General features: G+C 41.4%; 1 protein-coding gene across 8 annotated transcripts in view; it reads left to right on the top strand.

Moving 5' to 3' along the window:
- Positions 1–12,026, top strand: part of TMEM63A (transmembrane protein 63A) — a 33,581-nt gene extending 21,555 nt beyond the window's left edge. For all 8 annotated transcript variants that reach the window (XM_065058601.1, XM_065058603.1, XM_065058605.1 and 5 more), the window contains 8 exons: positions 1,416–1,502; positions 2,071–2,133; positions 3,213–3,375; positions 4,501–4,606; positions 6,271–6,438; positions 9,805–9,920; positions 10,273–10,335; positions 10,913–12,026. In XM_065058601.1, the coding sequence (XP_064914673.1) occupies positions 1,416–1,502; positions 2,071–2,133; positions 3,213–3,375; positions 4,501–4,606; positions 6,271–6,438; positions 9,805–9,920; positions 10,273–10,335; positions 10,913–11,083 (937 nt within the window). In that variant the 3' untranslated portion in view covers positions 11,084–12,026. The remainder of the gene's footprint in view (positions 1–1,415; positions 1,503–2,070; positions 2,134–3,212; positions 3,376–4,500; positions 4,607–6,270; positions 6,439–9,804; positions 9,921–10,272; positions 10,336–10,912) is intronic.
- The last annotated feature ends 2,250 nt before the right edge of the window (positions 12,027–14,276 follow it).

Genomic DNA, 14,276 nt, shown 5'->3' with positions numbered 1-14,276 from the left:
CATAACAAGCTTGCCCTCTGGGAGGGCAGGAGGTGGGGGTTTGGATCTTCTCCAGGCTGAGAACATCACTGGACCCCAGAATCCTGCTTCAACAGAAAGTGCTCCAAGTGCTGGCATGGTACTTATAACTAAGGCATCAATCTTTTTGTTGTTTTGCTTGAAAAAATGGTCTGGATGTGACTCTTGGTGCACAACTGAGTTGCTGCTGGGTATTGTTAGCTGTTCTCAGATCACGGCTATGGAACCAAGGCCCAGCAGATACAGTGATGTGAGAGCACCTATGGGACCAGGGCTCAGCAGATGTGTTGATGCAAGAATTTTTAGATATGACGGGTGCACTCCGGAGATGTCACGCATGCTGCTGGCTTGGAGAACTTGGCACAGCTTGGTTTTGACATACCAGATTTCATCCCCAGTTTTCCTACAGTCATATAAAAGCAGGATGCTGCATGCTGAATCCCAGCTTCACTCCACTTCCCTCAATCTTTTTGCATAATGCCTGCACCCATTTTTTGTTTGGTTTTGTATTTGAAGGTCAACTTTTTTTGCCTTTTTATTTTTTTGTACTGTTCCCTTGTAAGACATCATGTCCAGAATCTGCTGTTTATTCATCAAAGTTCTATGCTTTTAGTCAACTTTTCTTTTTTTTTGGTAGTTGCACTGGGCGCATGAACTCGGAGCCCTTTTCAATCAGTTGAAATAGTTTTCTAAAGTCACTGGCAATCGCAGATCTGATTTCAAGCCTCAGTATACTTGTACTGATAATGTCCCACAGTGCCCAAGGGCTGTGTGATCCTATAATAAAACCTCTGTTGTTTTCATGCCATATCAGATACCACCAACAGTCTGAATTGTTTCTAGCGATTGCTGCGCTTTTCTGGCAACAGCGTGTCACTAGATCCATGTTCCTGCTACTGTAGTAGGGGAATAGCATTAGCAGTGTCATGTTCTTCCCGAGGACTTGACACTTGGCAAGGACAGTCCAGTAGCTTGTCTGAGTATCTGGTTTCTTGGCAGTGGTGCCCTTTTACAAACTGCCAAATCCCTCTTGGCGTGACACTTGAAGAGCGGTTTGTTTACAAGCTGTTGCAAAACGTGAGTCTCGTTGGAGGAGAGACCAGCTGTGATTGTCACACATCCCCATGCTTGTGTGGCAGACCTGTAGTGATGCTAATCCAGAGTCTGAATTAACTTTCAGAAGTCTTTTCTTTGCCCAAGAAGATACTGAGAGCCAGATGGCTTGGTCCAAATTAGTGAATATCTCAAAGATGTTTGTTTCGTGAGTATCTTGTAGCAATGTGATATGGTAGGGGAAGCTGGAAATTTGATGCGTGCTGACATACTCTGGGCAAGATCTCTCATGTGTGAAAGTGTTTTGTATGAGTTTCTTACTCAGTGACTTTTTATGTTGGTAGATCTACAGAGAACAGAATAATGATGCATAAAGTCTACATATTTTTGATCTTCATGGTATTGATTCTGCCCTCCCTTGGTCTGACCAGGTAAAGAATCACAGTTTAATGGAGCGATGTTTGAGTATTTTTATCATGTAAGACAGCTTATTTTTGTCTTGTAGTTGCTAGTTGAAGTGTTGTTGATGTCATTATGCATTAGATTTCAATTTTCATCTTTCATCTGAGGACCTCATAGCCCTTTAAGTTTCCAAAGGCTGACTTTTCTTTTAGCAAAGAAATTTAAGACCTTGTAAGACTGACTAATTGAAAGTTGCTCCTGACTATGTCTTACACTTCAGTTATAGTTGTCCTTTTCTTTCTACCTTTACAGTATTTTACTGTTTCCCTGGCTAACTGGGTAACATGTATTTGTCCTATCTATGTAACATCTGCTAAAAATGAATCATTAAAACTGTAGTATGAAGTTGACGTTTCTGTTTTGTTTGATTCTCTATCTTTTTTCCTATTTTGACTATCAGTAACTGTGAAAAGGCTGAAATAGTGTAGAGATTATTTGATTAAATTCTCTCTATGCACTATCCTAATCTGAACAAGAAGCATTTTACACAGCACTAAGCTGCTGAAGACTGAATTATGTTAACCGTCTTTCTTTCAGCCTTGACTTTTTTTTCCGTTGGCTGTTTGACAGAGAATCATCTGATTCTGCAGTTAGGCTGGAGTAAGTATTAACAATTCTTCGGTAAAGGAATACTTACGCCTTTTCTTTTTTTTGGCTGCTGACTAACTTTAGTTAGTGTTTATTAAAATTTACTTGGAGATGGTACCCTGTGGGATGATGTTGAGCTTCTGAATAAGGGGAGGAAAATGCAAGTCATTTCCTATGACAAAATCCATACTTTTTTCTTGCTAACTAATGTATGCAAACATTCAATAAAGAGACAGTTATTTTTCCCAAAACCTTACAAATTTTGTAGAATACAGGAAAGGACAGGATGATGTGATGCAGGTGAGAGAGGACCAGAAAATGTACTGAGGATTGTTGCGTGTCACGGACAGGGGATCTTTCCAAGGATTACAGTGAGACCAAATACTGCAGCAGTTTTCTTTCTGAAATCCATTGACTCTTGATTTTAAGAAATGTGTTGGGCTCTGTAAGCCCCTTTCGGGCTCCTTCGGTCACTGTTGCAATCTGTCAGGCTCTGTTGGTCTTTGTCAGGCTCTGTTGGGCTCTGTAGGGCTCTGTCCCTCCCTGTCAGGCCTACAAAACCAATGCTGGTTTTATACCAGCATTGCACATTTGCAGATACTGGTTGTTATAAGCTCTTCAGAGATTGTGGCTGGAGGAAAAGAATATAATGCAATTATTAGGACATAGTTAGGTTTCCAAATGCTGTTTCAAAATCAGTAACAAGAAGACAATTAGGAGTTATTAAGCTCGGAGAGTCAATTATTCCATTGCAGTCTTATCTCATCTTGTCTGGGGTTGCTGTTGCAGACATCAAATGATGCTGTTGTCTGCAATCAGCCACCCATCAGACTGCTGTATCCTTTTGTGAACAGTTTATTCCTCATCTGGACTGGAACTCAGCCAGGCTCTTACATGTACTGCCCTTACTGTATAACTATGGAGTTCTCGTTTCGTTTTGAACAAGACTATCAGAAGTCTTTAACCGATTCTTACAGTGTCCAGTGCTTATCCTTATGGTTAAAGATTTCCAAAGGTGGTAGGGATCCACTGTAGCTATGCTATATTTGCTTGTCAGCTTTCCAGCCGGTGTCTGATGTCTTTCCTTGCAGATGTGTTTTTTTGCCTGACCAGGGAGCCTTCTTTGTGAACTATGTGATTGCCTCTGCTTTCATTGGCAACGGGATGGAGCTGCTGCGCCTGCCTGGCCTCATCCTTTATACCATACGCATGATAATGGCCAAGTCCACAGCAGAAAGGAAAAATATTAAACAGGTATTAGAACCCCTCCTTAGCAAGAGGAAATTATAAATGACTGATCTTTCCCAGGAACAGTGGGAGCCCCCATCCTCCACAACATTAACTATCATATCATGTCATTTTTTTTGGCCTTTGTTTCACTCATGCATGACAGTTCATATTCCCTTCATTTGCTGCACAGATAATGGGGAGGTATTTATTCAAGTCAGAGATGGTAAAAAAAAATCAAAACCTGAGCTCTGAACTTCAGGTATTATTCTCTTTATGACTCCAAGTCAGAGTTTTATGATTTGGATTTTTGTAGGATAATTCTGGTTTTATCTTGTAGTCTAAACTTCAGGGTTTCTTTAAATTCAATCCCTCTATAGTTAGATTCTTCTGTCAGCCCACAGGTGTATACAACTTACTTTAATCTGAACATACACTTAGCAAAATATGTATTTATTGTCTAGATTCGATGTTATGTGGTGCACTTTCACTTCCAGATGATCTTGCAGCTTGAAATTCCAGGTGTTACAATGGGAACTTAAGCCCGTATACAGCTGCTCCTGTGTTTGTTTGGGGTTTTTGTTTTTTTTTTCTTTTTATTATTGTTATTTATGAGTGAGCGGGTTCCCTTTTTAAAAGATTTTTTTAAACATTCACTTCTGTTAACTGTTCTGTATTACCCCTTGCTCTGGTTGAAATTATTTATATTGCTTTCCTCATCCCTAGAGGAAAAAGTGGGAATACTGGCCACACCAAAGCTTAGATATCCTGAGCTTGCCCTACTGGGAAAGCCAACACAAGGAACAGTAGAGAATCAATGGAATCTGCTGTGAGATGAAGGTTCCAGGTTTGGCACAGTTATTTTCTGCCTTGTGGTTTTAGGTTGTTGCTTCTTATAGATAAAAGTAGATTCCCTGAGGAATTAGTTTAAGGCTATGAAAGAAGCAGCCTGTTTTCTGGAAGTGCAGATGCTTAAAATGCACAATACTTCATCTATCTAATTACGTCATTTATGCTTCTTAGGAAAATAACTGATCTCTCATTGGTAGAGAATAAGAGAAGGTGAATTGTTACTTTAGTGAATCTGTTCTTAACTCCTGACACACTGATAGAGTGAGATGAGAGTTTTGGGTGTTTCGGGTTTGTTCCTAGCAACAAGCATTTGAATATGAGTTTGGAGCGATGTACGCCTGGATGTTGTGTGTGTTCACAGTCATCATGGCCTACAGCATTACGTGTCCCATCATTGTCCCGTTCGGTAAGTGTTGCGATGAGCTCTGGGCGCTGTGTGAGCGAGGTGGGGGCGTGTGGGAGGTTTGGAAGGCCCGGTTCTGTGTTCTTACTCCAGTTGAAATGCTGATAATCCTTAGTACTTGGATACAAGTTTCCTTCCCTTCTTCTGGAGAAAAAGGGACAGAAGTTGGGGAATTACTTAGCTCTTATACTGCCTTTAGAAGTTCAAAGTGTATGTAGTGTCTTTTAGGTGCATATTTTATTTCTCAAGTTTGAGTGTATTAGCTCTGGTGGTTCTTAATAGTTAAGCATGGGAGTTTAGGTAGGTTTGGGGATGAGGGGATTATTTTTTAATGTCTGGGTACTGGAGCTCTGGGAGAGGCAAACTGTAGGGGCTACCCAGCCTGGAGGGCCACCTTAAGCCACCAAACTTGAGACATTCTGATCCCCGAATCCTTTAGGCACATTCGAAATAACTTTAGGACAGAAGTTTGACTGAAGTATGTAAAATGAAGCACAAAAATAAACGTGTTGATTCACTAGCAAGAGACTGGAAAACTACCCATCCTTTTCACTACTGCAGCTCTTCTGCATTGCAGACCATTTTATCTAAAATTCCCCATCCTGAATGAGAATGATGGAAGGGGCTGTCATCATCACTGTGCTGTGGGCAGCTGTGTTATGCTCCGTGGTCCTGGCTGCAGGGATGTAACCTAACGATGTGCTGACTGCTTTGCTGGGACAAACCATATGGTGAACACTATAGCTGCCCCTTGGCTGGAGAAGGAGATGCTGGATCCTCTGGTAGATTTGGGGGCTTAGAAATCTGGTTACCTGGGAGTTCAGGGCGTGTGGGTGAAGCACAGCTGGCCTGTGGTGCAGATGGAGCTCCGACAGAACCCTGAGAAGGTCTTCAGATCTTTTTCTAGGATGTTTCTCTTATTCAGTTGGCTTATCTCTGTCCCATGAACAAAACATTTCTGCCTTACATTGCCTGTGTGTCTGGCTTTGACTACTTTTTTCTTCCCATACCAGCCATTAACCCTGTATGGGAATGCAAGAAACTTCAAATCTATCTAGCACTCATGGACAGTTGTCCATCTTCAGTGGCTGTGACATGATCTATATCTTAATTTATTGCATCTTTGTTCACAGAGGTTCTGGACTGTCATAAGAATTATGTATAAAAAAATCGGTTTAGCAGCTACAGATATTTCCATTTTGGAAACCTGTTTGTCAGGCATAAGTAGTACTAAATCATTTTATATAGTTGATGTTTTCCTTTTGTAATCCAGATTCTTAGAGAGCTAGATCCAATTTAATTAGCTACATTAGATATAATTCAGAACTGGTTTTAATCAACAACTTTATTATTAGAAGAATGTGGCCAATTTTTTTTGTAACAATGTGCTTGATATTTATTTACATTTTGTTTTGCGTGCGGTTGTAAATATCTCAGTGTGCTGCTGCATACCAGAGCTGCTGTAATTCATAGCCGTTACAGCAGTAACTGGCCTTTTTTGGGGATAAGAAATTGGCGCGAGCTGCTGTCCTGCAGCTGTACCTTGTTCCTGTTTGGGCTGTATCTACATTTTCAGTCACTTGTTCAGTGTAGATATCCTCATAGAACTGCTGATTTTTATCAAGTCTCCAACAGCCTCTCCTTGGCGCTCTCTTTTTCCCTTCCAGGTTTAATATACATGCTCCTGAAGCACATGGTTGACCGTTACAACCTTTACTATGCTTATCTCCCTGCCAAGCTGGAGAAGAAGATGCACTTCGCAGCTGTGAATCAGGCCCTTGCAGCTCCGATTCTCTGCCTTTTTTGGCTCTTCTTTTTCTCGTTTTTGCGGCTAGGTAAGTATCGCCTTTTTCCATTTAGAAGCTGGTCCTACCTCTCTTTACCAACTTACCCAAATTACATGTGAAGTTTCGTAGGCTTTGTGGGCTTTCCTTTTTGCTTGCATAAATGGGAATTCATGGTGGTTACTTGTGGTATTGAACTATACAACATTGGCAGCTTATGCAAGTTTGCACAAGATGATCTGATGGAGATGGCTCATATGTTAACTTTAATAACACGGAGCTTCATATTTCTTCGTTTTACAGGAGATCATGTGTTCCCTAAATCTGTAGAGTTTGAATTGGCCAGCTGAGCTGTGGAGTGGCAGACAATAAAAATCATTAAATAAAACAAAAATCTATTCAGAATTAGCTCTTTCTAGTAAGGCGGTCTCTGGCTTCGCTACCTGAATTTGCGTAGTCCGTGCATGAGTTTAATTTGCCTGGATGAACTGGCTGCTGCCTCTGTTGTACTGCTCTCATTTAGGAAAAAACAAATGTTAAAATGTTGGTTAATGCTAGTAAGACCTGTGTTCTGCGTCATCAGTCATTTTACATGGAAGGCTGCAGTGAGGTGGTGCCTCTCCTCCATATCATACTTTAAAACTTCATGTTTTGTGTGTAATTTATTTTAAAAATGGGGACATGCTTTATTTTGCAAGTATTTGGCCTTGACAGTATTGGCTGTTGTGTAGGAACAGCTCTAATGTCAGAAAAGGTAGGCTATAGCTTATGGCTTTATATCCATTATATAGGAGGAAGCATTTGGTGTGGAACAGGGATGCCAGTGACGCTGGAAGGAGTTGAGCTTCCCTTCTTGGGAAGGAGTCCCTTTATATCTAAGTGTATTTTGCCCTCTTCTCTGCTTTCACAGCACTGGTGACAGATGACTGTGCTTGCATTGTGTTTTTCTCACACACCAGTAGTAAAAAGATACTGCTGGCAGATTGTCATCTAACTTGAGAAACAGCTCCCTGTGGATGCAAGAGGCACTCAGAACAATTGCTTCGGGCTGTCCATGGATTTCAGCAGATGTCCCTGCGTTACTTGCATGTTTGAGAGGTGCTTTTTATTTCCTCTTGTTTTGAGTGCCATCTTTGCAACCAAGACCACCAACAAATCCATGTCCTCTAAAATAACAGCAGAATTTCTAGAGCATACTTTAGAAAAATCAACTCCAAACACACAGCAATTCATGTGCCTCTTTAATTGTTACGAAGGAAAATCCTGGTGTAATAACAAATCTTTATAATGATGTTTTCTGGTTCTGCATTTGTGGTGAAACCATCATTTGTCATGAAAGTGTAATGGAAAACACAGCCTGGATTACCATGCTTGGCTTGGTCAGTAGAGAGGATCCTGTTTGCAGGATGTTGTTCAGTGGTTTGTTGGTGCATGGGGCAGTCTAGCCAAGCAGTGTGAGTCTGAGAGGTAGGAACTTGAGGTTTTGATTTCATTAGCATTGATTTCATTTCTGTTTCTTGTGCCAAAGAGAAGGAAGGAAGGGGAAGAGTGCCCTGCTTCCTTATCTGCTAAATAAATCGGTTGATGGGTGTGTAAAGCTTGATTGCTTAGTCATTGATTGGTGTAGTTTGCCTAGTATGGATATTTGTCTGGTTGCAGAGTGCCGTGTTTTCTCACTCATTATTATTAATGTAAGGCTGGATCAAATATCGCTTGACTACATGCAGAGGTGACAGCCTGTACTGGTGTCAGTTGTTTCCTTCTCAGTTGCTCCTCTCTCCCTCAGCTTTTGTGCCCTCCATGCTCTGTACACCAAAAGCACTACTGGGCCACTCACCACCCCTGTCTCCTGGGACAGTCGCTGGTGTCCCATGTTCTCCAGAGCTGGTGGCAGGGAGCAGCACTGAGGACACAGGGCAGGGAAAACTGAGCTTTGGAGATTACTTCTTCCCTCATCTCTGCTATTTGCCTTGTGGTTCACACCAGACATTGGCTTTGGTGTGGACATGCCTCATCAGTGGGTAAATACTGATGTAACCTGCACATGTGAAAACCACCTCGTCTCCAGGACATTCCAGAATACCCATAGGGAGGGTTTTTCACTTCCCTTTTTGGTCTGAACAGTGACATGTTTGTGGGGTTTGGTTTTGTGTGTGTGGTGTTCTTTTTTTTTTCCCCTCATGAACAAATCTGCACGGGACTTGTATCGCCAGCTAAAAAGTAAAACTTTTCTGTGCCACTGCATATGCTGGGCTTACCACAAAAATATCTGAGGGTTGGAGTTGCTTCTTTTGACTAAAGAAGCTTGGAAACAGCTAGGTGTTTTGTTGTTATTGTTTGTTTGTGGAGGTTTTGGTTCTTTGTGTTTGTTTGGTTTTTTTCCTCCTAGTATAATATTTAAGTCCTCTTTGCTGCAAAATGAGATTTTTTTTCAGAATATTTCCCCAGTGGATCTGAGGAATTATAAGTCACTGTAATCATTATAACTTTTTCCATACTAGGTGCTGCTGCCCCATTGTTTCCTGTAGTCTCTCTGTCTCTCCTCCTATCTCTGAAGAACAACTTACTGTTCAGCTTAGTTCACGTTTACGCAGTTTCTGCACATGTTCATTTTCCTTGGCTTTCAGTTGTGTCCATATTTTGTCATGAAGTCCAACACAGACAAGGCTGCTCAAGTTGAAGGTTCAATATCACCAAATTGTTTTGTATAGGTACCAGAGTCTTGCTTCTTTTTCCCATGTTTTGTGATAGCATCACACTATTGACTGCTTTTCAGCTTGTAGTCATCAGTTGTATTCTGCAGTGCTACTGGCTTGTTATCTCTCGTACCGAAATTTCATTTTTCCTTCCATATTGTTGCTATTTACAGTTTTCTGCATACAGTTTCATCTCGCATTTTATTTTTAGTCGAGTTGTTTTTTTCTTTTCCCCTTGAAAGAACATGGAGTTGTTTAGTCTATCAAGGTCATTTTGCTTTGTTTTGTTTTCCTTTTATGTCTGTTTCCTTTGGGTTGTTTGCAAGCCATCTAGTTTAGTGCCATCGTTATATTTCGTAAACAGACTCTATGTATATACATTTCACAGATCATTAATGAAAGTATTTTAGAAGTGGGTCCAGAATAGATGGCTGAGGGAGGAGGAGTTGCTCTGAGTCTTGTTTATCATTTGAGTATTGCAGCTGCCTTTCTTGGCCTTTAAGGAAGCTGGGAAAACAGCTTGCTCAGCAATTTGTGCATAACAAGGTTCTCCTGCTTGTGACTGGCAGTGGCGTGTCCAGTGCTCTAAGAAAAAACAAAAACGAACAAAACACAACAAAACAAACACGAGGCTTCTGAAAATAGGGAAGATAAAGTAAAAGCTTATTTGTTGTTTTCCTGCTATGTATTTTTATATTGTATTCTCTGAATATTTTTCTAGGCTTTAAAGCACCTACAACCATGTTTACCTTCATCGTCGTCAACATCACAATTTTTATTTGCTTGGCGTATACTATTTTTGGCTGTTTTAAGTACCTGAGCCCACTGAATTATAAGGTAAGTGATGGACACCTCACACCTTTCAGCACCTACCTGTGTGCTTGGGGTAGCACCAGCTATTCCTGCTGGGTTGTTTTGTGCCTTCTTGCTGGAAGCGTCTGCCCACAAAGGTTCATTCCTCCAAGATGGCTAAAGAGGGCTGATAGCAGCTGTCCGCGTTAACAGGAACTGAATTTGGGAGGAAAGAGCAGTATGGAAGAATTATGCAAGAAGATTGGAGGAGAGAGTAGCAGCACTGCACAGAGATCTCTCTGTGCAGGTTTTGGGGCACTTACAATCTTTCTATACTGTTTTGACTTACCATTTTGATATTGTCTCTCTTCTTTACCCCACTTGTTACTGGTTACAGATAGAAGAAGTGCATGGTGAAAGGGCAAGCAGCACAGATGCACCAACCATCCCAACATCTTCTGTAAGAACTTGAGAGTTTCTGTTACTATCTTAACGCTTCCTAGAAAAACTTGCTTTCTCACCCTGCTTACCAAAGAGCTCAGGTAGCACGTATTAGTCTGAATGGACTGTGGGACTTCCCATATGCGTGTGGGACCAGAGAGCTGTGCGGATGGGCTCCGTGGCTGTTCCAGAAGTACCTTCGTCTGACCCGTTAGGAGTAGTTGAGACACGCTACTTGCAGCAGCTCTGTGCGCTGTGTTCTGGGCCCTACACCAGGCAGATCCTCACATCTGGACAACTGCCAAGCGCAAACAGTTGCTGCGGCTTTCCGATCTTGAAAGTTGTGATGCATAGCAGGTCTTACCTGCCATGTCACTAAAAAGGACGTAGGACTGAAGTGCAAGTAGAGGCTTTGTGCCAGTCTACATGTGTTGCGCCGGGAAGCATCTATTAGGGTGCAAAAAGCCTTGGGTGTTAAGGTGAAGAATGGGAAATGGATGAAAAGAAGAGTGGCAAGGGGAAAAACTATCCTGGGTGAATCATCCCAATGTTATACTTTGAGAGACTAGTAAAATCCTTAACGCTTGTGCTTTCAGATGTACGTCCCCCGAGTTTTGCATCCTGATTCTACAGAAAGGACGATGCTTGCCCCTGAGGAGCAGCAGTCATACGGCACCATGGGCAACACTAGTTCCAAGGCAGAAGGAATCATAAGTTATTCTGCTGGACCTGCGATTATTGAGCCGGCATCGAAAAGTTTGGTTTGAATGCCACAGACTAACACGAGGTGGAGCACTTGGTCCAGGTTTAGGAGAACTAATTCCCTACCGCCACCTACTAAGTATTCTGTTTAATTTACATATTCCTGCCTACAGAAGAGGTACAGAAATAATTCTTTGTGTGGTCTGCAGCTGTGTTTGGAGATGAAAAAGCAGCTGCATTGGGCCTGATTGTTTTCCACGCTGTTGACACACAGTGTGGAACAAACGTGGAGCACAGAGATGCTGATCCTCAGGGACTTCACTTACGCTATCTCACCACTTGCCTTATGAAGATAACTTATGCTGCCTATAGACAACTGGTCACCAAAGTCAATGCAGCTATTAAAAGCTGTCTTGTATTTATTCAAAAGAATTCTAGCTTAAAAAAAATAATAATAATTAAAAAACCCCCGTTAGTGTTTATAAACCTCTCAGGATATGTTAAATCCTGGGGTGATGTCACTTTTGATGAAAATGCTATTTCATGGGTGCTGAGGATGGTGCGTGGGTCTCTCCTCTTGTCACCCAAAGTAGCCAGTGTAGACTTGACCACATTACTTTTTTTCCTTTAAAGAGATGAGGAAGTTACTGTGCACTTGAGTACTAAAAGTACCAAAGCAAAGAGACTGGTTTAAAGAAGGGAGTAATTTATCTGATACTGGTTTTATATATATATATTTTTGAAGGACGTTTAGTTTGTTTCTGTTCACTATTTTTAAGGGCCTTCCACAATGCAAGTTCACCTGCCAGCAATAAAGGATGTAAACTTTTTATCTTTCTTTTAATCTTGGGTCAAAATGACGGATCTCTGGGTTTTCTCTATAGTGCCAAATATATGAACTGTAAGATATTAAGTTTTTAAATTATGCAGTAGGTGCCAATTTATTCCAAAGTACATTTTGTCAAAGTGTAACAATCACAAAGCAATAAAACACTGAGTTCCGAGAAATTTCGGGCTGTCTCGATTGATTTATTATTTTTTTCTTTGTGTATTGAAACAGCTCTTTTGGTAGCTGCCTCACAGCACGATCAGCATCATGAACTGTTCCTAAGAGCACTGTCATGAGGCTCGGAATGACAGTGTGTCCCATGAGACATTGAATACTTTAATATCTCTCTAGGGAATGAAACCTGGTGACCTTTGGGTAGCAGAATGTTTTTGCCCTCTGCTTGTCTGCTCAATGTTAAACTGTTAGTTCCTGAACTTGACCTTTTCTAGCATGTCTGTGAAGCAGCATCATCTTGAGATTGGAGTAGAATTTGTGCCACAAACAAGTGTGTGCGGATGTTCAGTGTCTTGCAGAGCTGCCCCCAGCTCCCCCAGCCCAGCGCTCTGGACAGATGCTGAGCAGGAGACCTGCCCTGCTGCAAGAAGAACCCTGCAGAGTGCTGATAACCCTGACGAAGAGCCCGTCCTGTTAAGGTACATCTAGTAATCTAAAGCGGTACCCTCTTGTACAAAATTTGCAATAACCACCATTTAAATAATGTAACAAGTTTTTTCCTTCCATTCATGCAAAACAGTATTCACAACCCACCTTATAATTTATGTACAGACAAGCACAAGAAACTGGACATGCATGAGTTAACATTTTTATGTTGGTTGTACATTTATCCAACTAGCTGCAAGAAGTCTCCTAGCTCTGTAAATTTACAAGATCTTCTGGTTCAGCACGCAGGCTCGCTGCCCGTATCGCTAACTCTTGGATTCTTCACTTGCTTCAGTAATCCTCACGTGAAAGTTGAGCGGCATCCAACTGCTGATATTCTTGATAAAAGTATCGACACTTAAAGGAACTCTTAAAACACACAAAAGAAATTCCTTGAGTCAAAACTGAATGAAATAAAAAAGTTGTGGAGAAAAACAACTATTTTAATAAAGCTTTTATATTCAAAGTCCGTTTTCCCTTGCTATGTCTTTTACAGAGTGCTACTACTTCGAGTTATTTATATACTTTTCTTTTGAGAGGGACTGAGTTTCCTCATTCCTCTTACCCGAGTTAGCAGCTCTTTGATGAATTCCCCTTGCTTCTTAAAAGCCAAGTGAGGAGCCTTTTCTAGAGGGTTTGTGTCAGACTTCTTTATCACTTTGGTGTTGCAGTTTAGCGAGGGGGGTGTGTGTGTGTGTGTTCAAAGGGGGGCGTGCTTTGATTTTTAGCAGTCATGGTATTACTAGAAGTGGTATGTACACTGACTATTGTGAGGGCTTTTTTAGTGACCATGGTATTATGTGGTGTGTACCCTGGATACAAACTGCCATTTAAGTTTGATGTTTGAGCCAAGAACAAAGAAAACCAACAGGCTTCACTTTTGTTTCTTTTACTTATCCCGAGTCTCTCATACAGATGTGCAGGCAGAAGGAGGAGACAGAGCCTGTTGTATTAATCACATGAGGAGTCTGTGGTTGTTCTGACTCATTTCTAGCTGCAGCACTCCATCTCATACAGGGTCTGCAGAAGCAGTGGATGCTTGATGTATATACCAATTGAAGAATCCAATAAATGATTCAGCTGCCACACCTGATCTGTTTATAATGCTGACCCTGTAGGATTTTTGTGCTCTGTGGTGTAACTTTTTTGAACAAGTGACCTTTGATATTCATTGTGAGATTCTATATGTCCTATTAATGACACAAACTTTTGATAGTCGTATTTCCTTTTTGCGCTGAACCCCGGTAGCGAAGCTCCTGGTGGCTGGCACAGGTTCAGCGCAGACAGGGCCAGCTCTCCTGTGAACTTGCATAAACCCACCTCCAGTCATGCTAACGTAATCCTGATATAGTATATAGAAAACCTGCCGGGTAATGGGAAGTTGCATCTTGCTAAAGAGTCATTGCTGGCATTTGGGAAACCGGTTCATGTGCCTGATGGGGAAATCACCTGCATATTTCATTTTTCATGGAGCAGCTGTTCTTGTTTGCCACTGTACTCTGTTGCAGTCAAACTCCTAGAAATGTTTATGGTATTAAGACATGCGCTAGTTTAAGTAAAGGCTGGAATTGCTTATTAGTAAATTACCACAAGACCTCCATGTATAGCAACACACAAATTAAAGGCTGGTTTATCAGCTTTGGTATGTTGTGCTTGCTTTCCTAGTATCTTTTATGTCTTTATCTGAGAGCTGGAAGTAATTAGGAAACTGCACTGACTCTAATTCATTCCTTCATGCTGGTGGATGTCTCGGAGAGGATAAAATTAGA

The sequence above is a fragment of the Columba livia genome, chromosome 3 (genome assembly GCF_036013475.1).
Source record: "Columba livia isolate bColLiv1 breed racing homer chromosome 3, bColLiv1.pat.W.v2, whole genome shotgun sequence".
In the NCBI taxonomy this organism is placed as follows: domain Eukaryota; kingdom Metazoa; phylum Chordata; class Aves; order Columbiformes; family Columbidae; genus Columba; species Columba livia.
Note: the sequence above shows the minus strand (reverse complement) of the source record. Positions and strands in the feature narration are given on the sequence as shown.